Source organism: Salvia miltiorrhiza, chromosome 8, assembly GCF_028751815.1.
Source record: "Salvia miltiorrhiza cultivar Shanhuang (shh) chromosome 8, IMPLAD_Smil_shh, whole genome shotgun sequence".
In the NCBI taxonomy this organism is placed as follows: Eukaryota; Viridiplantae; Streptophyta; class Magnoliopsida; order Lamiales; family Lamiaceae; genus Salvia; species Salvia miltiorrhiza.
In genome coordinates, this window is record NC_080394.1 from 1,510,802 (window position 1) to 1,533,260 (window position 22,459).

At 37.1% G+C, this 22,459-nt stretch overlaps 3 protein-coding genes across 3 annotated transcripts in view; 1 reads left to right on the top strand and 2 right to left on the bottom strand.

The window, feature by feature from the left end:
• Positions 1-476: 476 nt before the first annotated feature.
• Positions 477-5,714, top strand: LOC130999822 (long-chain-alcohol oxidase FAO1-like). Its single transcript, XM_057925483.1, has 3 exons — positions 477-774; positions 1,114-1,386; positions 3,926-5,714. Exons 1-3 carry the CDS (start codon positions 577-579, stop codon positions 5,651-5,653), a joined length of 2,199 nt encoding a protein of 732 aa, XP_057781466.1. The 5' UTR covers positions 477-576; the 3' UTR covers positions 5,654-5,714.
• Positions 5,715-6,666: 952 nt separating this feature from the next.
• The window catches only part of LOC130999812 (putative disease resistance protein RGA3), a 70,427-nt gene continuing 54,634 nt past the window's right edge, over positions 6,667-22,459 (bottom strand). The window contains exons 4-5 of the mRNA XM_057925462.1: positions 9,144-9,236; positions 6,667-6,844 (exon numbers count right to left, since the gene is read on the bottom strand). The gene's annotated coding sequence lies outside the window, so the exon portion shown is untranslated. The remainder of the gene's footprint in view (positions 6,845-9,143; positions 9,237-22,459) is intronic.
• Positions 9,571-14,933, bottom strand: LOC130997032 (putative disease resistance protein RGA3). Its single transcript, XM_057922311.1, has 4 exons — positions 14,488-14,933; positions 14,263-14,328; positions 13,656-13,691; positions 9,571-12,616 (listed from the first exon to the last, which is right to left on the bottom strand). The coding sequence occupies exon 4, from the start codon at positions 12,595-12,597 to the stop codon at positions 9,571-9,573; it is 3,027 nt and encodes a 1,008-aa protein (XP_057778294.1). The 5' UTR covers positions 12,598-12,616; positions 13,656-13,691; positions 14,263-14,328; positions 14,488-14,933.

Sequence of the window (22,459 nt, forward strand, 5' to 3'; positions counted from 1 at the left end):
TCACCATAATCAATGGATTTTCGAGATTAAATTTGGGTGAAATTATCCATGGTGATATGGTTCAGAATAAATCTTAAATTCATGTATTTTCTGGTAAAAAATAAAGATTATGATATAAACTAGAAAATGGCAAAATTTGGGTATTTTCAGGCAACCACCACATAATTTTATGGCACTGGCATCTTGTTTTTCAGTGCATTCACCATCACTATCATATATCAGTAGAATTTATTATTATAAATATAAACGTTGAAAATATCGGTTGGAATTAAATGAGTTCAAAATATAATACTATAAAAATAGTTTAAGCCCATGTCAACCACACAACGAATAATAATTAATTAACTTATCGACGAAGGGAGTATAACATGTATCTAACATATTAAATATTTTGTATTATTATTAAACATGATTAGTCAAATTATACAGCTTGGATACATTCACACCATTTGATCAGCTATTTTTCTACTTGTTCCATCCCTTTATAAACTCCATTCCATATACAAACACAATCTCAAAACCAAAGTAGAAAAAACAAAAACCAAATATATATATATATATATAGAGAGAGAGAGTATGGCTAGAGAGTGTCATCCAACACTTAGAGGTGGAAGAAGAGAGACAAAATACAGCCATGGATACCCTCCCTCCGAGCTAGAAGCCCTAGCTAGCATCTCCGAGGCCTTCTTACCACCAATCCCATCGAAGCACGACGTGGGCCCTGTCGCCTCCTTCTACGAAGCCTCCGCCTCTCAGTATCCGGTTCCTGATGAGGTAGGTAGACTTTTACATGAACAATTGAGAGTGACACGGGTCTTAAGAAATGTTAGTTGAGAGTTATTATGACTAGAAAATGAGTCTCACTTCATAAAGTGTTTGAGAAAAAGTAATGGTGGGCCATGCACGATGGTTTTTTTGTGAATAAATATGAAAGTGGAGGATAAAAAATAAGGGGAGAGTGTACAACAATGGAACTGTTCATGTTTTTGTGAGACCTCCAAAATGACAAATTATTCATGTTTTTGTGAGACGGAGGGAGTATAATTTTGTTTTATATGCGATTTTATTTATTTCCCGGATTCGTGGGGCTGAAGGAATATAGGGTTTTTGCAGGTAGCGGAGATGGCGACGAAGAGGGGATTCTTGGAAGCCAGAATAATCGTGAGAGCTCTGCTCAAATGCTTATCGACGAGAATCGGAACGTTGTTGATCTGTGGGAGTCTTAGCCTTGGTAGTGAGTGGCCATACTTGAAGAAATTCTCAGAGATATCTTTGGAGAAGAGAGAGAAAGTTGTGCAGAAATGGATGCAGAATTGCTTTCTCACACCTATTAGGCTTGCCTTTGTGTTCCTCAAGTTCTTGGTCATGTTTGTTTTCTTCACTCAGGTAATTTTCATGTTATGTTTGAGTAGTTTTGATTTTTTTTTTTTTTTTTATAAAATAAATTTGTGCATTCTAAATATATAGATCATGAAATGAATAGCAAAATGAGAAAATCATATGAGGCTAGGAGTCAAGTACTAAGCTTTAGTAGTATTATTGTTGTTAATAAAATCAACAATTAATTATCATTAATTTCACTTTGTAGTCTCAACCTCATCTTATTTTATTGTATATCTTGAACTTTGAAAAATTATTTAATGATGGCCCGTTTAAAATGTTTTGGGTGGATTTTCGGGCTAATGACTGTCGTTTTGGACGATTAGTTGAAAGGCAACATGCCCTCTCAACCGATCATCCAAAACGACAAGCCATTTGGACAAAAAAAATTGACTTTGAATGTCGGAAAAGTTTTAACAGGTCATAATTACACAATTTCTCAAAGTTGAAGACATATAGTAAGCAAATCGAAGTTAAGGGCTACAAATTGAAATTTATTGAAAATTCGGTCTATAAATTATAATTTAATCCTTATTTAATTTATTTGAGTCATTGAGTGATGCGACAGTTTGCAACAATTATAGATAGATTAGTTGTTCAGTGATGATAATTAAGTATTTATGACATGAGAGAAGAGTACATCATATAAATATAAAAACCATATCCTATTGATAAGGATTTGGCGCAGCTAGGGCCAAACAATAGAAAAATATCAAGTAGTTATTATTATAATAATTTTGTATTATTGTATTATTAATTCATTTGAGAGGACCAGTTTGACGGTTGAGCCAAGCTATTAATTAATCGATATAAATTCAAACAAGATATGTCTGTATTATAATATTTTATTTGTAACAAAACTATAATTTGGAAAAATAAAATATCAAAATGTGGTGCTCGCTAACCATCTTTAAATGCGACTGTCGGCATTTGAATATTAGTCCATAAATATATACTCCCTCCGTCCCACCAATTTAGTTCCTTTTTACTTTTCACACGAAAATGCATTTAATCTTCTTTAAAACAAATATTAATTTTATTTTTTTATTCGTATATCCTTATTTATTATTTTCACACATCATATTTTTATATAATACTATTAATTAGAAAAATGGATTATCTTTTTGGGACATCCCAAAATAGAATAAATGACTAATTTCATGGGACAGATTGAGTAATAATTAAATAGATAATAATATATTTTACCTATCATCACATCATTAAAGTTTACATGGAGAAATATCTTTGTTAAGCAGCATATTTTAATTGATATTACTATAATTGTTGACTTTGCCATAGGATGACTTAGCCCTTTCATTAGACTGATTAATGCTAATTAAAATACTAAGTAGCAACAATAATACATCTGATAGGATCACACATACCAAATTGTTTTCTATAATAAGATCAACTTGTGTGGTTAAGTAAAAAAGACGCGTTGCCCCTAATTAAAAAGTAAAAACTATAGTTTTCACACTTTTCTTAACTTAATTACTATGATTAGGAGAGTCACAACATGATTAATCTAGCATAATTTTATTAGGCGCCGGCCTATTAGGGTAATTTTTTTTTTCTTTTTATACAATTTCCCATAAGAAGAAATGCACCTAACTAGAAAATGAAAATAAAAAATTGCAGTTAGTATACTTGATCAGATATGTCCCTTTAGCGTAATACATATATTAATTACCTAATTAATTAATTAATTAATTAGTAGTAAACATAGAAAGACAGATTACCTAACTATGTGTAGTCAGGTCATGTTTACTTGTTTTGGATTTTACATACTCTTAGCTAAGCCAATAATATTTAACAATGCCATACAAAGTGAAATTTTACTGTTTTTTTTTTGTAAAGCCTTACTATTTAAGATTTGACGGCTAATATGCTGTGCAATGGATTAATTTGAAAATTAATAGTAATAATTCCCACTTTTAGTTAATTCTTTCCGACACCATTATTAATTAGGAAAGTAAAATTATATAATGTAAATGTGTGTGAACCAAAAAGGAAACCAATAAATCAAATGGCATAACCCAAAAAGAAATATACGGAGTATATAATATAATCAATTTTAATTAATACTCCCTCCGTCTCACGAAGCTTGATCCCTTTCTTTTTGACACAGGTTTTAAGAAATTAATATTTAATGTGTTATATAAGTGCGGTAGATGAAAAGTGGAAAAAAAAAAGGGGAATAAAAGGAATTTTTTTTTGTCACATAATGAAAGTGGTCAAGTTACCTCGAAAAAGAATATTAATCAAGATTCGTGGGACGTATCGGAGGAGTATTTAACTAACAATCAAAGTAAAAAAAATTATAAATCCTAATCAACCCTCTAATCTTTTATTAAATTTTAGAAATTAAATTAAAAACGAATAAATTTGGAAGAACCCCCAATCAATTTTCCAAAATTTTATTTAGCACCTCTTGTCTTCATTAGAAAATTTCGATCATACCTCTTATTTTTTTGCAAATTTAAAAAATATTTTGTAGCAATAATATTATAAAGAATTTGAGTCTAACCAGCTAGCTATTATACAGGTAGGTGAAGATTCAAGAAATCCAGTGTGGAAAGCCATAGGTTACGAGGTTGACAAAGATTCGCCGCCACCGCCGTCGAGTTTTTCTCCTAAAGAGAGGCGGCGGCGGCCTCTAGAGAAGGGAATAGTGGAAATAAGAAACGAGACGGATTCCTCACTCCCCAAATCTCTCGCAGCGAAAGGCCTCATGGTGTTAGAAACAGACAACAACGTGTGCATGGTGGAATGCGACGTGGTCATCGTGGGCTCGGGCTGCGGCGGCGGCGTCGCCGCCGCAACCCTCGCCGGCCACGGCCTGAAAGTGGTTGTTCTCGAAAAAGGCAACTACTACACAAGCAGTGACTACTCCGCCCTCGAGGGGCCGTCGATGAACGAGCTCTACGAGTCGGGAGGGATTCTGGCGAGCTTGGACGGCAACGTGATGCTCATGGCGGGGTCCACCGTCGGCGGCGGCTCAGCAGTCAACTGGTCCGCCGCCATCAAGCCGCCGCCCTCCCTGCTCGAGGAGTGGGGCAGGAAACTGCCCCTCTTCTCGAGCGCGGAGTATGCGGAGGCATTGGAGAAAGTGTGTTTTCGACTGGGCGTCACCGACGGATGCGACAGAGAGGGTTTCCAGAATCGGATTCTGCGTACAGGGTGTGACAGACTCGACTTAAAAGCAGAGCGGGTCCCACGGAATTCGTCTAGTGACCATTTCTGTGGGACCTGTTGCTACGGATGTGTCAGAGGAGACAAAAAGGGCACTGACACTACTTGGCTTGTCGACGCCGTCAATGCCGGCGCGGTCGTCGTCTCCGGCTGCGAAGCCGAGAGGTTTCTGGTGACGAGGCGACGCTGCGTCGGAGTGACGGCGAGATCCGCGGCGGAGGAGGTTCGAATGAGGATACATATTAGGGCTAGGGCTACGATCTCCGCATGCGGCGCGCTTTTAACGCCGCCTCTCTTGATCGCGAGCGGCTTGCGTAACCCTAACATCGGCCGGAATCTCCACCTGCATCCGGTGCTGATGGCGTGGGGGTATTTTCCGGAGGAAGGTTCGGAGATTCCGGGCAAGATCTACGATGGAGGCATCATCACGTCCCTGCACAAAGTGGTTGCTGATGATGGTAGTGTAAGGGCCATCATAGAGTCCCCGATCCTCGGGCCAGGGTCGTTCGCGGCCCTGTGCCCGTGGGAGTCGGGGGCGGAGGTGAAGAAGAGATTGATGAGATACTCCCGGACGGCTCACCTGTTCTCGATGATCAGAGACAGGGGAGCCGGGGAGGTAATGAGGCGGGGCCGGATCAAGTACGACGTTTCTGACGATTACGATAGGGAGAACATGAGGGCGGGGCTGCGCCGGGCGCTGAGGATACTGGTGGCGGCCGGGGCGGTCGAGGTGGGCACGCATCAGAGCGACGGGCAGAGGTTGAGGTGCGAGGGGGTCGGGGAGAGGGAGGTGGAGGAGTTTCTCGACACCGTGGTGGCGGGGGAGGGGCCGAGGGCGATGTCGAGGGAGTGGACGACGTATTGCTCGGCGCATCAGATGGGGAGCTGCAGAATGGGGGTGGATGAAGAGGAAGGAGCAGTTGATGAGAATGGGGAGAGTTGGGAGGCAAAGGGGCTGTTTGTGTGTGATGCGAGTGTGCTGCCGGGAGCTGTTGGTGTTAATCCAATGGTCACGATTCAATCAACGGCATATTGTTTGTCTAATAAGATTGCTCAAACATTGAAGATGGAGAAGATGTGAATCTTCATTCCTTCTTTATCAACACATGCTTCATGATTCAACCATGTTTCTTTCTTGTATTCATCATTTTTCTTCATTATACTTGCACCATGAAAACATATATATTGAGGATATATTACCTTCTTATTCTCAAAAAAAAAAAAAAAGATATATTACATTCGTCCATGAAAATTGAAGTCTTATTACTACTTCCGTTTGATTATAAAAACTATGATAAACATGCAGTTGATAAAGTAAATTAAACCAAACATTCTGCCTGTAAGATTCTAATGATGCAAATTGAAACTTGGTTATGTTATATGACAGGGTGTTTTGACAAACAAAATCACAAATTATTTTGAAATTACAATTTAAACGCGACTTTTGAAATGTGGTAAATTAATTAAACCATCATCTTTTCAATTTTTGCAATTTCATTCCCCAAATTTTTTTCAATCATCGGAGTGCTAAATTAGAGTTTACGTGGATTGAAAAAGATGATATTGTTTTTGTGAGGCCTAAACGAAGTCGTTTAGTATAATTCAATTAATTTTTCTTTTCAAATTATATTCAAGGATGATATCCTATATCTGCACTATAATTTTCAATATTCAACAATTTTATTGCAAACAATGTCGTAACATGAATATTGTATGGCGTAATAATCCACGTAATTAAATTTCAATTCAACAATCCGGCGACCGGAAAAAATTGGGGGGATGAAATTGCGAAAATTGAAAAGATGATTCAATTTGTCACACTTCAGAAGTCACGTTAAAATTGCAATTTCAAAATAATTCGTGATTTGATTTGCCAAAACCCCTATATGATACTAACTGCAACCAAGGATTAATGTTTGGAAGTTAAAACAATAACAGATAGTTCAATTTGATGGGATGTAACTAACAATAATGAAATAAAATTAATAGCTTTTGAAGAAAAAATTCATAAAAACAGAACCATAAACAGAAGAATAGACATGCTTGACAGATTGATATTTAGTCCACAGAAATTATATTAATGAATCTCATAGATACTCATGTAATCTTGAAATTTATTTGATTCTATTAGAAAATGTATAACAAAACTCAAAATGGCTCAATAGGAGCTTTACGGTTACTCCAGTAGGCCAATCTAAGCTCAAGCTTGGATTCAACTCAGCTATTCAATTAGCCATTCATTTATGAAGCTTATATGCCCCTCCAAATCCACCTGAAAAGTAGACAATCTTCATCAATACATGTTTCTTTCTAGTCTTCATCATTTGTCTTCTTTAATAATTACACCATGAAAACATACATTGATACGATCCATATCAACGGTGGAGCAATTCGAGTAGCTCAAACTCCAGAAATCGAGAGAGAAGAGAGAGATTTGATAACTATCAACCAAAATATTCATTTCATACTAAATAAACTTAGAGATTACATTATTTATACCTAATAATAAAAACCTAATGGGCTAATGGGCTAGAGCATAATAGGGCCAAGCTAAGGGATGGTCTGGGTGTATCGTTCCCCACCCCTTCACAATCACCTTGTCCTCAAGGTGAAGCTGTGAAAAAAATACATGGCCATGGGAGAAAATCAGTTAAAAGCTTGATAAAGCTATGCCCACCATGTGCTCGACAAAAGTCCCAGCTAAAAACTGCACAAAACTAATTCAAGAAAACTTAAGAACTGATACACATCGACTAGGAGTGCCCAAGAGGTCCGGCGGCGGTTCGCCGCATAGCTGGATTTCTTGACCGACAAAAGCAACCATGGAAGAGTAGAAGCTAGAGACGACTCCCACAAAAACAATTGCAGCAGATCTAGGTCTAAAGGTATCAGACACACTCTCATCCTCAGGACCAACGAGCAACCAAAATGGACTGCCAAGTCCACGATCATTCTCCCGTACGCTTGGGCTGCCCACAGCCGCAATTAAACCTTTTGGGCCACTCGTTTTGGACCCAAATATAACAGTTGGCTGGGCTTTTTATTTTTAGACCTCATCGAATGGGTTATTCCAGGTGAAGGTAGTAAGTCTAGGGATGGCTCGGTGGGTGGAGGTTGTATTGGCGGTGGAGGTGTTGGCGGCGACGGTGGCGGCGGTTGGAGAACTATCGATGGTAGTGGAGTGGGCGAATGCAGAACAGAGTGAGGTGGGATAGCTTTGGACGGCAAATGGGGTGGAGCATCAATAAAGGGCAGATCTGTTGGAGTAACGGTGGTGGCGGAGGGTGCCGACGGCGAGAAAATAGGAGAGGGGCTGTGAGTGGTTGGGAATGGTGAAGGACTTGAGACATCCTCCACCGTAGCTTCAACTCCAGCCATGAAAGCTGGAGATTTAGGATCGCCGAAGTCATCCTCGTCGTCAGTGCCGAACAGAATCAAGAATTTGCTGCGGCATCGATGGGTATCGGACCAAGTTTGGTCACAATTGTAACAAAGCCCGCGGTCGTTTTTCTTCGATTTCGGATGGGCTAAGACGGCGAATGGGAAGAAGAGATGTGGAGTGAGTTGTATGTGGAATTGGGGAAAACGATGGTGGTAGGTATTGGGCTGGAGTAATGGGTGGTGGTGAAGAGGATGGGAACCAACAGAGATCTGGAGCAGTAGCCGGAGGGAACGTGTTTGTGGTCGGAGCGTCGACAGAGGCTTGCAGGCTGTAGATGGAGGTTCGAAGTTCTTCAATGGCGGTGAGAATTTCAGATTTTGACATTTTTTTTTTTTTGGATATTCAAAGAGAAATTCTCTCAATGAAAGCACCAATTGATACGATCCGTATCAACGGTGGAGCAATTCGAGTAGCTCAAACTCCAGAAATCGAGAGAGAAGAGAGAGATTTGATAACTATCAACCAAAATATTCATTTCATACTCAATAAACTTAGAGATTACATTATTTATACCTAATAATAAAAACCTAATGGGCTAATGGGCTAGAGCATAATAGGGCCAAACTAGAGCATATATTGGTACAACTGATTTATTTATAAAACAGAATTTATTCAACCAAGCCCAACATGAGATGAGATTAACAAACATTGCATACGTCTTGCTTTTTCGTGTTGTTTTTGTTTTGTTTTGTTTTGTCTTGTTTCCTAATTCACATTTGCAACCTTAGAGATGGTAAACTCTACAACTTGTTAACATGAAATAGGAAATGGCGAGTGAGCTAAATGATTTGATCTCCTTACATAAGCTTGGTTGTGAATTCACATTTTAGCATTGAGTAATACACTTTTGTGTCTATGGGCATAAATAGTGATGTCAATCCTTAGTTTAGATACAACTGTTTCTATAGATATACAAGTGATCTACTCAAAATAATTCCTTACAAGTCTTTGAGAATCATATCAATTGTGAAACAAATTGTTATCCAAACATGCATTTTCTTCAACCCTAGACATAATAATCCTATTAACTAAGTTCAAACAAAGAATATATATGGAATCACAAAAAAAAAAAAAATATATGAAAAGAGGTTGAGCAACTTAAGTCATGATGGAGAAAATGGATACTCACTTATTCCTTCTTCACTAGATCGCTTACTTCACTTCCTAATTCTTTAGAGGCACCTCAAAGTCAAACACAATTGTTTGCTTCTTTCACTTTATTCTGTATCAATACAAAAAAGAATTAATTAATGGGAAAAAAAAAGCTAAGATGATAAGTCACTGTAAAAATATAAAGAAACTCAAAATAATTAATCTCCTATTGTTTAAGCACCAAACTAAGAAATGAGATCCATTGTCCCACAATTTTATGTATGTCATTATGTTCCATTCTTATATTTAATATTTTAATAATATTTTTTATAAAATAAATTATAATACTATGAATTATTGTTAATATTTATTTCAAAAAATTATTTTTTTTATAAAATTATATACCATAATAAAATACACATACAACTGTTTCTAGCAAAAGATATTGATACTCACCCTCACAGTCACGGGTCAATGTATTTGCGGCCATCAACTTCGAGGCGCCACATTGCATCCACAATCTCCATACTTAAGTTAGGAACGCCTCCAATAGACAATTCTGTTAGACGAGGGAATTTAGGGAGGGATGTGATTGTGAAGCTTCTTCCTTCTGATTCTTCTTCTCCCCACCTATCTGATATTTCTCTCAAATTCGGGCACGAACTTAGATGAGGGAATTTAGGGAGGGATGTGATTGTGAAGCTTCTTCCTTCTGATTCTTCTTCTCCCCACCTATCTGATATTTCTCTCAAATTCGGGCAGCCCTCTATTCTCAACCAATTGAGAGTCTCGTTGTTACTCAATAACCAATTAGCTGGCAGACATTCCACACCGATTTTCTCAATCCACAGAGATCCAAGGCATGACGAGACATGACTTGGAACACTCTTCAATTGATAGCATTCCCTAATTTGCAAATCTTGGAGGCGAGGAAATAGCTTCACTTCACTTCCATCCGAAATTTCTATTTCTGCCCACTCTGCCAGCTTAGGCATGTCTTTCAATTCCAACCTCGCGAGAGCTGGAAAAACAATGCGTGTGTCCTTGTTCACCATTCCGTAGAATGATGAATTTATACACTTCACATTCTCCAATCCATACAACTTAAGGGACTTGAGATTGGGCAAGTGCCCCAACATTGGGATCTCTTCACATTCATCGCAGTCCCAGAGTTCTAACGACATTAACTTGTTAAGTACCACCCAAGAGCCATGAGGCGCATCTCGAACTGCCATCTTTAGAGTCCATGATGGAAATCTTTTTCCATTGAATCTTACAATCTCTAACTCCCTCAGATCTGAGTGAGGTTGAAGGCTTTCCAATACATCCTCATCATTTGTTTCACCTTCTCTGCTTCCATTCCATTTCAAACCCAAGTTCAATATTTTTGACTTTTTGAATAAATTGGCTTTCCCAGCCTCTTCCTTGTCATGAACCCTTTCCAGATTTCGAATCTTTAAATCCCCTGAAAGATTATTCAAACTTCCGAGTTCTTCGATTTTGCAGCCATTCTCGTCACCCACTGGAAAGTGGGTTAGCGTTTGGAGACAAGTTAATCTCCCAATTCCCATAGGCAACTCTACCTCCCAATTAATATAAAGATGCCTCAAGTTAATCAAATACTTAATCGTACTTGGCAGTTTCTTCAACCATAGTGAGTCAACTCTCAACGTCTGCAAGTGAAAGAATTCACCAATCCAATCCGGCAAAACTTCAATTCTTGTCTTTGAAATGTCAAAATCTCTCAAATGTATCAACTTTTGAATCGAACTTGGCAGCTCTTTAACTTCAGAGTCAAGTAGACTTAAAACATGCAAACTTTCGAAGTCTGAGAAGTTGATATCAGAAATATCACCTTCCGATGTTAGTAGTAATGTACGCAAAGATTTTGCCATTTCTTTTGGGATACGACTTGATTCGTCTTCTTCGAGAGTCTTGTATCGAACTCGGCTGCTATTAGAGGAACTTGAAACAGAACAAGCCAGATCGTGCACAAGATCGTGCATGCCACACTTGTTTACATTTCCGTTAGCATATCTCCGTGAAACTTGCAGTAAAGAGTTGTGCAGAAGGACGTTGATAAATTTTTCACCCACAGACTCCATGTCATCTGCTTGAAGAAAACCTTCTGCCATCCACATCTCAATCAGTTCCTGTTTCATGATTTCAGAGCCTTTAGGAAACGTCGCACAGTATGCGAAGCACTTCTTAAGTGATGGCAAAGACAAATTATCGAAGCTCAGCCTCAATATATTTGTGATATTATCTCCTCCTTCATCGGCTGAAAGCCATTTCTCCTCGACTGAACGCCATTTTTCCTCAGATTTAATGCGCAGCACTCCCCCAACTACGTTGGCAGCTAATGGCAAACCTTGACATTTTCTTGCAATCTTTTTTCCAATGGCCGCAAATTCTGATGGAACGTTTCCTTCTCCAAAGGTTTTAACTTTGATTATCGACCAACACTCTTCCTCTGATAAGCCTTCCAACTCATGTGTATGAATTGGATTCACAATTGTAGCAACCTTCATACTTCTGGTGGTAACAACAATTGCATTTCCCTTAACAGAACTAACTCCCAACAAGGAATTCATAAAGTCTTCCCATTTGGAACGATCTTCATTCCATACATCATCAAGTACAAGAAGATATGTTTTATCTTTCAAAGCTTGTTGAAGCTTTGAAAGAATATCTTGCTTATTCTCACCTTCAACTTGATCAGTCAACTCTTTGAGAATTTTCTTGAAAAGAGTTAATGCATCAAAATTTGGGGAAACATGCACCCAAATATGTGATCCAAACTGAGTCTCATCCTTCAGATGATTGAAGACTTTTCTAGTCAATGTCGTCTTCCCCAATCCCCCCATCCCGTCAATGGAAATGATGGAAACTTTGCGTTCATCAGTTGTGATGCTATTGGTAAGCATCTCAACTATTTCCGACACAGCATCATCTCTTCCAATAAAAACTGGATCATCACTGAATGAATCAGTTTCCAAAGAAGCAATAACCAAAGTGGGCTCTTTGGCAAACTTCACATTGAGGCCAAGATCGGTGGCCTCTTTGTTAATGGACTCCAAATTCTCATTGATTTCTTTGATTTTAAGAGCCACATTTCGAGAACGTGAAAGATTCTTGCAGCATGAGAGGCGTGAGAAGCATGAGAGGCGTGAGAAGCATGATGGTATCTTTTCATCCTCAGGCTCGGCGGGCTTGATCTGGTCAGAGAGAATATGATAGTTGAGTTCATCCAAAACATTGTCAGCATCGAAAGCCACGTCTTCAAGATTCTTCAGCCAGTCCTTGACAGCTTCGCTGGTGATGTCACGCGTCTCCGCGTCGTTCAAGAATTTCTGGATGGTTTTGAGACTCTTAGTTAGCTTTGCGGCATCTTTTTCGAGATCTCGGATCTGAGAGATCTCTTTCTTGCAGAGGTCGATGAGGTTTTGAACTAGAGTTTGAAGGATGGCGGCAGCAGCTTCTCCTTCCATTCTTTAATTGTGGTGATAACTTAGAGAAATAGAGAAATTGAGTGAGAGAGAGAGCCAAGGAATAAAATCGGATGAGTGATGACATGGATTTCTTTTTCATTTTTTGTATTTCAATCTTTGCCGAAACTCTTTTTAAAACTTTGACTTTGACTAGCTAGCTCATGAAAGATTTTGTGGGTAGTATTAATATAAATTAGTTACATAGAAATTTATATACATTAACTCTTTATAATGCGTTTTTTCCAATTAAAACAATCACCGCAAAATCCTCCTCGCCAAATAAGCCGAGAGTTGGGAGGAAGAAAATTACATATTTAGAAGTTGACATTGATGAAATTCTAAAAATAAATGAGAGAGATTTTTTTTTTTAATTACATTTAAGCATCAGAACGATTTCATTTTGATGTTTAAGTTGAAAAAATACTTTCAAAAAAACAGTTCATGTTAGACTCTGATGAGATGAATCATTCGTCATCAAATTTTGTAGTATAGCAAACTATTTCATGAAAAACGCTAAATAGTTAAAGAATTTTTAAGAGAATAAAATTTAGAGATACAAAACACTTATAACCCTTATTTTTATGGAGTATAAAAAGTGTCTGTTAACCGAGTTGTACTTGTACTCATTAAATTTATAACGTTAATAGTTATATAGTACGCCCTCCGTCCACTAATTCAAGTCCTAGGAGGCAAAACATGTGTTTTAAGAAAAAATATATTTTTATTAGTTGGGCGGAGAAAGGGACCCACAAAATGTATTATTTATTGGTTGAGTTGAGAAAGGGACCCACAAAGTATGTTGTTTATTAGTTGAATGGAGAAAAAATGTATTGTTTATTGGGACCCACCAATTAAAATATGAATAAAAACTTACTAAAAATAGATAGGCCTTGAGTTGGTGGACGGACCAAAAAGGAAAGTAGGCCTTGAATTAGTGGACGGAGGGAGTAATATTTATGTTTACAAAGTATCATTTTGACTTTAAAGGTGTGAAGAATATTCATGCATGTCTCAATCCATACACCGCGAATGAAAATGTAAACACTAAACACAAATACCTGATCCTCACCACCAAATATTTATAGCTTGAAAATCTGTACCAAAAGCAATATAAAAAAAAGTCGAACATGAAGGATATTATTGTTAAGTAAATGGTGTAAACTATAAATAAAATTATGAAAATTATGTGCGAGCTAGATAGTGTCAAAAAATATGGCGCATAAACTCTTTAAGAGCTTATTTTGCCAAACACTTTAAAGGAGCTTATAAGCTCCTCAAAAAATTCCCTATTGTAAAAATTGCGAAAATTCTTGCATCAACTGCACTCATCAACAAATATACTAAATTATTTATAGATTCAGTGCAAAAATTCTCACGATAAGAAGTTTTTATCTGAACAAACCTCAAAGTATCAAATATTATTCAAGTCCCAATCATGCATAAGATCACCAAATCTAAACTTTCACTACTTGTTTTAAAGTGTGTTGAATTTTTCCCCACGATTGAATATAGTACATATCTGATATCGCACGAGGAAATGATTGATTTCTGATATAGGCAAACATGTCAATTAGTACAAAAGGAAACACCAAAAAAAGAGGAAAAAAAGAAAAATCTCAAATTTCACTACACACGATTAACAGCAGAATCGAAATTCATCCTCACCTTCCCTACTCGGCTTTAACTTCAATAACACAGTTCCCTGTCAAAAACAAAACTCCAGAGACTAAGCTGCACATCCACAGACAATATACAAAAGAATGATTAGAGTTCATTAATGTTATTAATATAGATAATATAGTCTATGATATGAATTCATTATTTCACAAGACAGTTTAATATGTGTTGAATTAAGCATCATAAGATAGTAATTAGCTGCAACTCCTTTACCTTGTCTGCTTTTCCAAGAAGATCTGTTTCTGCAAACACTTTCTTAATAAGAGTTTGCAAAATTTGCTATGTGGATGTGTGTGAGAGAGAGAACTGATGCAAACTGAACAAGAGTTTGCAAAATTTTCTCGGCGTGTGTGAGATAGAGAATTGGTGCAAACTGAAATAGAGTTTACAAAATTTGATGTGGGTGTGTGTGTGAAAGAGAGAATTGATGCAAACTGAGCAAGAGCTTACAAAATTTGCTATGTGGATGTGTGTGTGAGAGAGGGAGAGAATTGATGCAAACTGAACAAGAGTTCACAAAATTGGCTATGTGTGTGTGAGAGAGAGAGAGAGAGAGAATTGGTGCAAACTGAACAAAAGTTTACTAAATTTTCTGTGTCTGTGTGTGTGAGAGAGTGAGAATTGCTGCAAACTTAACAAGGCTTTACAAAAGTTGCTATGTGTGTCCCCTTGGGATGGCCTAGTGGTTGGGGTGGTTGCCTGTTGTCCAAGAGGTCTAATTGGTGCAGCTTTGTGTGTGAGATTATGTGTGCGTGAGAGAGAGAGAGAGAATTAATTGGTGCAAATTGAACAAGAGTTGACAAAATTTATCTTTAGATCTAACTTCGAAGTCTTTGTTTTTCAATTTTTAAATAGAATTCAATCTCATCGAGGCATCTTTACGCGTGAACATGTGGTAGCTTGCATGAACAAGACAATTTATTCATAAACAATATTTGAAATACTAATATGTTTTCTATCACGCGAATTGTTTTATTATCAACAAGGCAGCACATTATCTTGTCTTCTTCTTCTTCTTCATTCAATAATTATCCCTCATTATTTCTCAACCACTCCGACAACGAAAACTCAATAATAAGGTTTAAGAAATGATAAGCTGATTAATTCGTCATTAGCTGGCATAATGAAATGTTCAACGTAAGAGGATTTAAGCCAATAAGAGTTCATTAGTGTTATTAATAATTTAATAGAGATAATACAGTCTATGATATGAATGCATTATTGTACAAGACAGTTTATATGCGTTGAATTAAGCATCATAATTAAGATAGTATAATTACCTGCAACTCCTCTATCTTGTCTGCTTTTCTAAGAAGATCTGTTTCTGCAAACACATACTTGTTCAAGCTTGTAACTCATCATCTCCTCAAAAAAAAAAAAAAATAATAATAATAATAATAATAATATAATATAATAATAATGATAATGATAATAATCTCCTCCGCAGCACCAAGCTGCCTTGGAAATTTGGAATGAGAGAGAGGCATTCTCTATTCTTGGGTTGGGCTTGTCAAGTTTGATTCAGGTAGAGAGAGAAATTGGGCCTCTATTAGGAGTCCAATGTATGTTGAAATGGAGTATATATTTAGAGTTGGGCCAGAATTGGATTGGGCAAGTTAAATTGATATATTGGAATTTACTTTGCATAATTGATAAGATGCATGCCCCGAGTGTTTACACTATTATAATTATTTGCAGTTACGGCGTGAGTTTAGTGAATGAAATAAAAACCAGTAATATTCTATTTGGACTCACTAGATTAATATTTTTAACTAATATCATTGCTCGAAAAGATGCGGCCTAAAAAGACCATCAACTTCCCTTAATATTTAATCCCATCGTGGTGGATCAATACATAGAAATTTTAATGGGCTTGAATCATCAAGGCCCATCTCAACTCAGTTTCCACATAAGCCCAACAAGCTAATTCATGCTTTGAAGAATAGGTTGAAGCCAACCCCATGCTCTGATCCAGCGTTATGGGCCGCCCCGGGTCGTCTGCGGTTGTATGGGCCGCCGTGGAGGAGTTTCTCGACACCGTGGTGGCGGGTGAGGGGCCGAGGGCGATGTCGAGGGCGTGGACGACGTATTGGTCGGCGCATCAGATGGGGAGCTGCAGAATGGGGGTGGATGAAGAGGAAGGAGCAGTTGATGAGAATGGGGAGAGTTGGGAGGCAAAGGGGCTGTTGGTGTTAATCCAATGATCACGATTCAATCAACGGCATATTGTTTGTCTAATAAGATTGCTCAAAGATTGAAGATGGAGAAGATGTGAATGTCCATTCTTTTCTTTATCAACACATGCTTCATGATTCAACCATGTTTTCTTTTTTAATACTTGCACCATGAAAACATATATATTGAGGATATATTACCTACCTCCATGAAAATAGAAATCTTATTACTACTTTGGTCTGATTATTAAAAATAGGATAAACTTGCAGTTGATAAAGTAAAACGAAACATCCTGCCACATGAGTTAGAACTTACTTGTAAGATTCTAGTGTGATGCAACTTTGTTATGTTGTATGACAGGGGTTTTGACAAATAAAATTAAGAATTATTTTGAAATTATAATTTAAACGTGATTTTAGAAATGTGACAAATTGAATCACCGTCTTTTCAATTTTTGTGATTCCATCTCCCCAATTTTTTTTCGATCATCGCGGTGCTGAATTGGAGCTTACGAATTAGTAAAGACAACGCCGTTTTTATGAGGCCTAAATGAACTCGTTTTCGATCATCCTTCTCTTCACAGTCAACAACTACACTGTCGTCGTTCTTCCCCACTAACAAGCTCGTTAGCGCCTCTAGTTGAGGCCGCCTCGCCTCCATGCTCTTCAAAAGGTCCCCTATCTCTGCCATGGCTTTAGAGACATACTCACTGCAACCAAGGATTAATCTTTGGAGTTAAAACAATAAACCACCTACAATAAAGCTGGACTCTGAAGTGTTGGATATAATGAAATAAAATTAATAGCTTTTGAAGAAAAAAATCATAAAAACAGAACAATAGACACATGCTTGAGAGATTGACATTTAGTCCTACACAAATTATATTAATGGATCTCATATATCCTCATGTCATCTTGAAATTTATTTGATTCTATTAGAAAATGTTTAACAAAACTCAAAATGGCTCAATAGGAGCTTAACAGTTACCCCTAGTAGGCCAATCTAAGCTCAAGCTTGGATTCAACTTAGCTAAAAATAAGCGTTGTGAGCCAATTGATTGAAGCATAAGCTGAGCTCAAGCTCGACTCGACAATCAGTTGAGACACTCAACTGATGCCAAGCGGCTGGCATCAAATGGAAACTCTTTTTCTTAAACAGAATGAGACCTCCAAATCCACCTGAAAAGTTATGAAACGAGGTTGAGCAACTTAAGTAATGATGGAGAAAATGGATACTCACTTTACTTATTCCTTCTTCACTAGATCGCTTGCTTCACCTCCTAATTCTTTAGAGGCACCTCAAAGTCAAACACAACTATTTGCTTCTTTCACTTTCTTTTGTTTCACCTTGTTCCCTTTCACTTTTTTCTCTTTCAGTCTCTTCAGAATCAACTGTATCAACAACACAAAGAAGAATTAATGGAAAAAAGCTGAATTGGCGATTTGCTGTAAAAAAGTAGTAAACAAACTCAAAATATTTAATCTCCTATTGCATGTTTAAGCATATTGAGATGAAGTGGAACACCAAACTAAGCCCCACAATTTTATGTATGTCACCATATTCCATTCTTATATCTATTATTTTAATAATACTTTTTATAAAAATAAAATTATACAATACTATGAATTATTGTTAATTTATTTCAAAAAATTAATTTTTTATAAAATTATATAGCATAATTAAAAAAATTTCAACCTATTATTAACTAATAAAAAAATTTCAACCTATTTAATCTCCTAATTCAGAATTACAAAATCTAACTAAAGCATTCAAAGTTGAAATTAGAAAAAAAATATATAAAAATATAAATAAAATTGAAAGTGGAACAACAATCCCCAAACTAAGAAGAGCAAGTGAATTAGAAACCTCCATAAAATAAGATAATAGATTTTGCGAGGCTACTTCAATTTCTAATAATTAGAATTTCATTTTCAAATAAAATACAAATACAACTGTTTCTAGGAAAAGATATTGATACTCACCATCACGGCTCAATTTCTTTGTATCCATTAACTTGGAGGCGCCGCATTGCATCCACAGTCTCCAAACTTAACTTAGGAACGTCTTTGATTCTCAAAAATGTTAGACGAGGGAATATAGGGAGGGATGTGATTGTGAAGCTTCTTCCTTCTGATTCTTCTTCTCCCCACCTATCTGATATTTCTCTCAAATTCCAGCACGAACTTATTCTCAAATAAGAGAGAGTCTCGCTGTTACTCAATAACCAATCAGCTGGCAGACATTCCACACCGATTCCATCAATCCACATATATTCAAGGCATGACGAGACATGACTTGGAACACTCGTCAATTGCTCGCAATACATAATTTTCAAACGTTGGAGACGAGGAAATAGCTTCACTTCACTTCCATCCGAAATTTCTATTTCTGCCCACTCTGCCAGACTATCCATGTCAATCAATTCAAACCTCTCGAGAGCTGGAAAAACAATGCGTGTGTCCTTGTTCACCATTCCGTAGAATGATGAATTTATACACTTCAAATTGCTCAATGCTTCCAACTTAAGGGACTTGAGATTGGGCAAGTGTCCCAACATTGGGATCTCTTCACATTCTTTGCACAGAAAGAGTGTTAACGACATTAACTTGTTAAGTATCACCCAAGAGCCTTGAGGCGCATTTCCAACTGACATCTTCTGAGTCCATGATGGAAATCTTTTTCCATTGAATCCCCGGATCTTTAACTCCCTCAGATCTGAGTGAGGTTGAAGGCCTTCCAATACATCCTCATCATTTCTTTCACCTTCTCTACTCCAATCCCATATCAAACACAAGTTCAATATTTTAGACTTTTTGAATAAATTGGCTTTCCCAGCCTCTTCCTTGTCATTAACCCTTTCGAGATTGCGAATCTTTAACTCTCCTTTAAGATTATTCAAACTTCCAAGCTCTTCAATTTTGCACCCATTCTCGTCGCCCACTCCAAAGTAGTTTAGCGTTTGGAGACAAGTTAATCTCCCAATTCCCATAGGCAACTCCACCTCCTCATTAATATAAAGATGCCTCAAGTTAATCAAGTACTTAATCGTACTTGGCAGTTTTCTCAACTTATAGTACACTCTCAACGTCTGCAAGTGAAAGAATTCACCAATCCAATCCGGCAAAACTTCAATACTTGTGTTTGAAATGTCAAAATCTCTCAAATGTATCAACTTCCGAATCGAACTTGGCAGCTTTTTAACTTCAGAGTGAAGCTGTAAAACATGCAAACTTTCCAAGTCTGAGAAGTTGACATCAGAAATATCACCTTTGGATGTTATTAGTAATGTACGCAAAGACTTTGCCATTTCTTTTGGGATACCACTTGATTCGTCTCCACAATAGTTGTCTCCGAGAATCATGTATCGAACTCGCCCACAACTTGAGACAGAACAAGCCAGATCGTGCACAAGATCGTGCATACCACAACTTTCTACATTTCCGTCATCATCTCTTTCTGAAACTTGCAGTAAAGAGTTGTGCAGAAGAACGTTGATAAATTCTTCGCCCATGGACTCCATGTCATCCCTGCCATCAGCTTGAAGGAAACCTTCTGCCATCCACATCTCAATCAATTCTTGTTTGATGATTTCATAGCCTTTAGGAAACATCGCACAGTAAGCAAAGCACTTCTTAAGTAATGGTGGAGACAAATTATCAAAGCTCAATCTTAATATTTTTGTCATATTATCTCCACCTTCATTTGGTGAAAGCCATTTCTCCTCGATTGAACGCCATTTTTCCTCAGACTTATTGTGATTGTGCAGAACTCCCCCAACTATGTTGGCAGCTAATGGCAAACCTTGACACCTTCTTGCGATCTTTCTCCCAATGGCCTCAAATTCTGAAGGAACATCTTCTTTTTCAAAGGCTTTTGCTCTGATTATTAACCAACACTCTTCCTCCGATAAGCTTTTCAACTCATGTATACGAAGTGTATTCACAATTGAAGCCACCGCCATTTTTCTGGTGGTAACAACAATGGCATTTCCCTTTACACAACTAACTCCCAACAAGGAATTTTTAAAATCTTCCCATTTCAAACCATCTTCATTCCATACATCATCGAGAATAAGAAGATAATTTTTATCTTTCAAAACTTCTTTAAGCTTCGAAAGAATTTCTTGCTGACTCTCACCTTCGCCTTGATCACGAGTCAACTCTTTGAGAATTTTTTTGAAAAGAGTTATTGCATCAAAATTTGGGGAAACATGCACCCACAAATGCGATCCAAACCGACTCTCATCCTTCAGACGATTGAAGACTTTCCTAGTCAATGTCGTCTTCCCCAATCCCCCCATCCCCACAATTGGAAGGATGGAAACTGCACGTTCATCAGTTGTGATGCTATTGGTAAGCTTCTCAACTATTTCCAATGCAACATTATCTCTTCCAATAAAAATTGGATCAAGAGTGAATGAATTAGTTTCAAAAGTAGCAATATCCAAAGTGGGCTCTTTGGCAAGCTTCACATTGAGGCCAAGCTCGGTGGCCTCTTTCTTAATAGACTCCAAATTCTCATTGATTTCTTGGATTCTAACAGCCATTTTTCTGGGACGCGCAATAGAATTGAAGGATGATGAGAAGCATGATAGTACCTTCGCCTTCATGGGTTTGGTGGCCTTAATTTTTTTGGAGAGAATATGATAGTTGAGTTCATCCAAAACATTGTCAGCATCGAACGCCTCGTTTTCAAGCTTCTTCAGCCAGCTCTTGACAGCATCACTGGTGATCTCACGCATCTCGGCATCCTTCAAGAAATTTTTGATCACGTCAAGACTCCCAGCTAGCTTTGCTGCATCTTTGTCAAGACCTCGAATCTGAGAGATCTCTTTCTTGGAGAGGTCGATGAGGTTTTGAACTAGAACTTCAACGGCAGCAGCAGCTCCTCCTTCCATTCTTTGTGCTGATAACTTAGAGAGAGAAAGAGAGAAATTGAGTGAGAGAGATAGCAAAGCAGTAGAATTGGATGAGTGATGCAAGCTGAAGAGTTTACAGCCTTTCATTCTAGATATGGTTTTTCTTTTTTCATTTTTTATATTTCAATCTTTGCCGACACTTTTGGCTTTGACTAGTTAGCTCATGAAAGATTTGGTGGGTAGTATTCATATACTAAAATATTGTTGAATGTAGTATTTAGTAAATATTCTAACAATGTCTCTTAAAAAAAATATTCTAACAATGTGGTAAACATATAAATATGGTATCTTTATAAATTGGTTACATAGAAATTTATATACATTAACTCTTTATAATGCGTTTTTTCAAATTAAAAGACAAAAAATTATACATTCATCCTTTTCCCGTTTCACATAATACTTCAAGGTGTGTTATATTTGTAAAAAAAAAAAAACAATCTCTCTATCTTTGGTCATTGTTAATCACCACAAGATCCTCCTCTCCAAATAAGGCGAGTGTTGCGAGTAAGATAATTACATATTTAGAAGTTGATATTTATAAGATTCTAGAGATAGAGATAAATGAGTGAATCTTTAATTAATTTTTCTACGTAAGCATCAAAATGATATCATTTTGATAATTAGGTTTAAAATGCAAAAAAAAAAAAAAATACTCCATTCGTCTCGAAACTTTTCGGCACGAGAATTAAGGAAAATGTGTAAATTGATTAAAAGTAGTGGGGACTTCACTTTTTGAAGGGCTAAATTTTTCTATTTATGAAAATAGACCACTTATAGTAGGCGCCCAAAATAGAATACAAGTCATTTTTAATAGGACGGAGGGAATAATAATAATGTTTTTTGAGGGGTGGAATAATAATAATGTTAAGACTCCTTTCTGTCACCAACTTTTATATTGCAAAATATTTTATGAAAAAAACTTAAAATTATGGTACTCTTTCTGGCAATTTATTAAACCCAGTGCTCCCAAACAACACTATAATATAGTGAATTATATATAGTTTCACTTCATGGTTTGGTGGCCTTAAAAATTTCTTATTATAAAAATTGTGAAAATTCTTGCATAAACTGCACTGAAATCTACAATCAACA

What these genes read in the sequence shown, in the direction of transcription:
- LOC130999822 (XM_057925483.1), top strand. Translation starts at nt 577, where the DNA reads ATGGCTAGAGAGTGTCATCCAACACTTAGAGGTGGAAGAAGAGAGACA. An exon ending in AGTATCCGGTTCCTGATGAG is followed by an intron (nt 775 to 1,113) that starts GTAGGTAGACTT and finishes GGGTTTTTGCAG; the next exon opens with GTAGCGGAGATGGCGACGAA. An exon ending in TGTTTGTTTTCTTCACTCAG is followed by an intron (nt 1,387 to 3,925) that starts GTAATTTTCATG and finishes GCTATTATACAG; the next exon opens with GTAGGTGAAGATTCAAGAAA.
- LOC130997032 (XM_057922311.1), bottom strand. Translation starts at nt 12,597, where the DNA reads ATGGAAGGAGAAGCTGCTGCCGCCATCCTTCAAACTCTAGTTCAAAAC.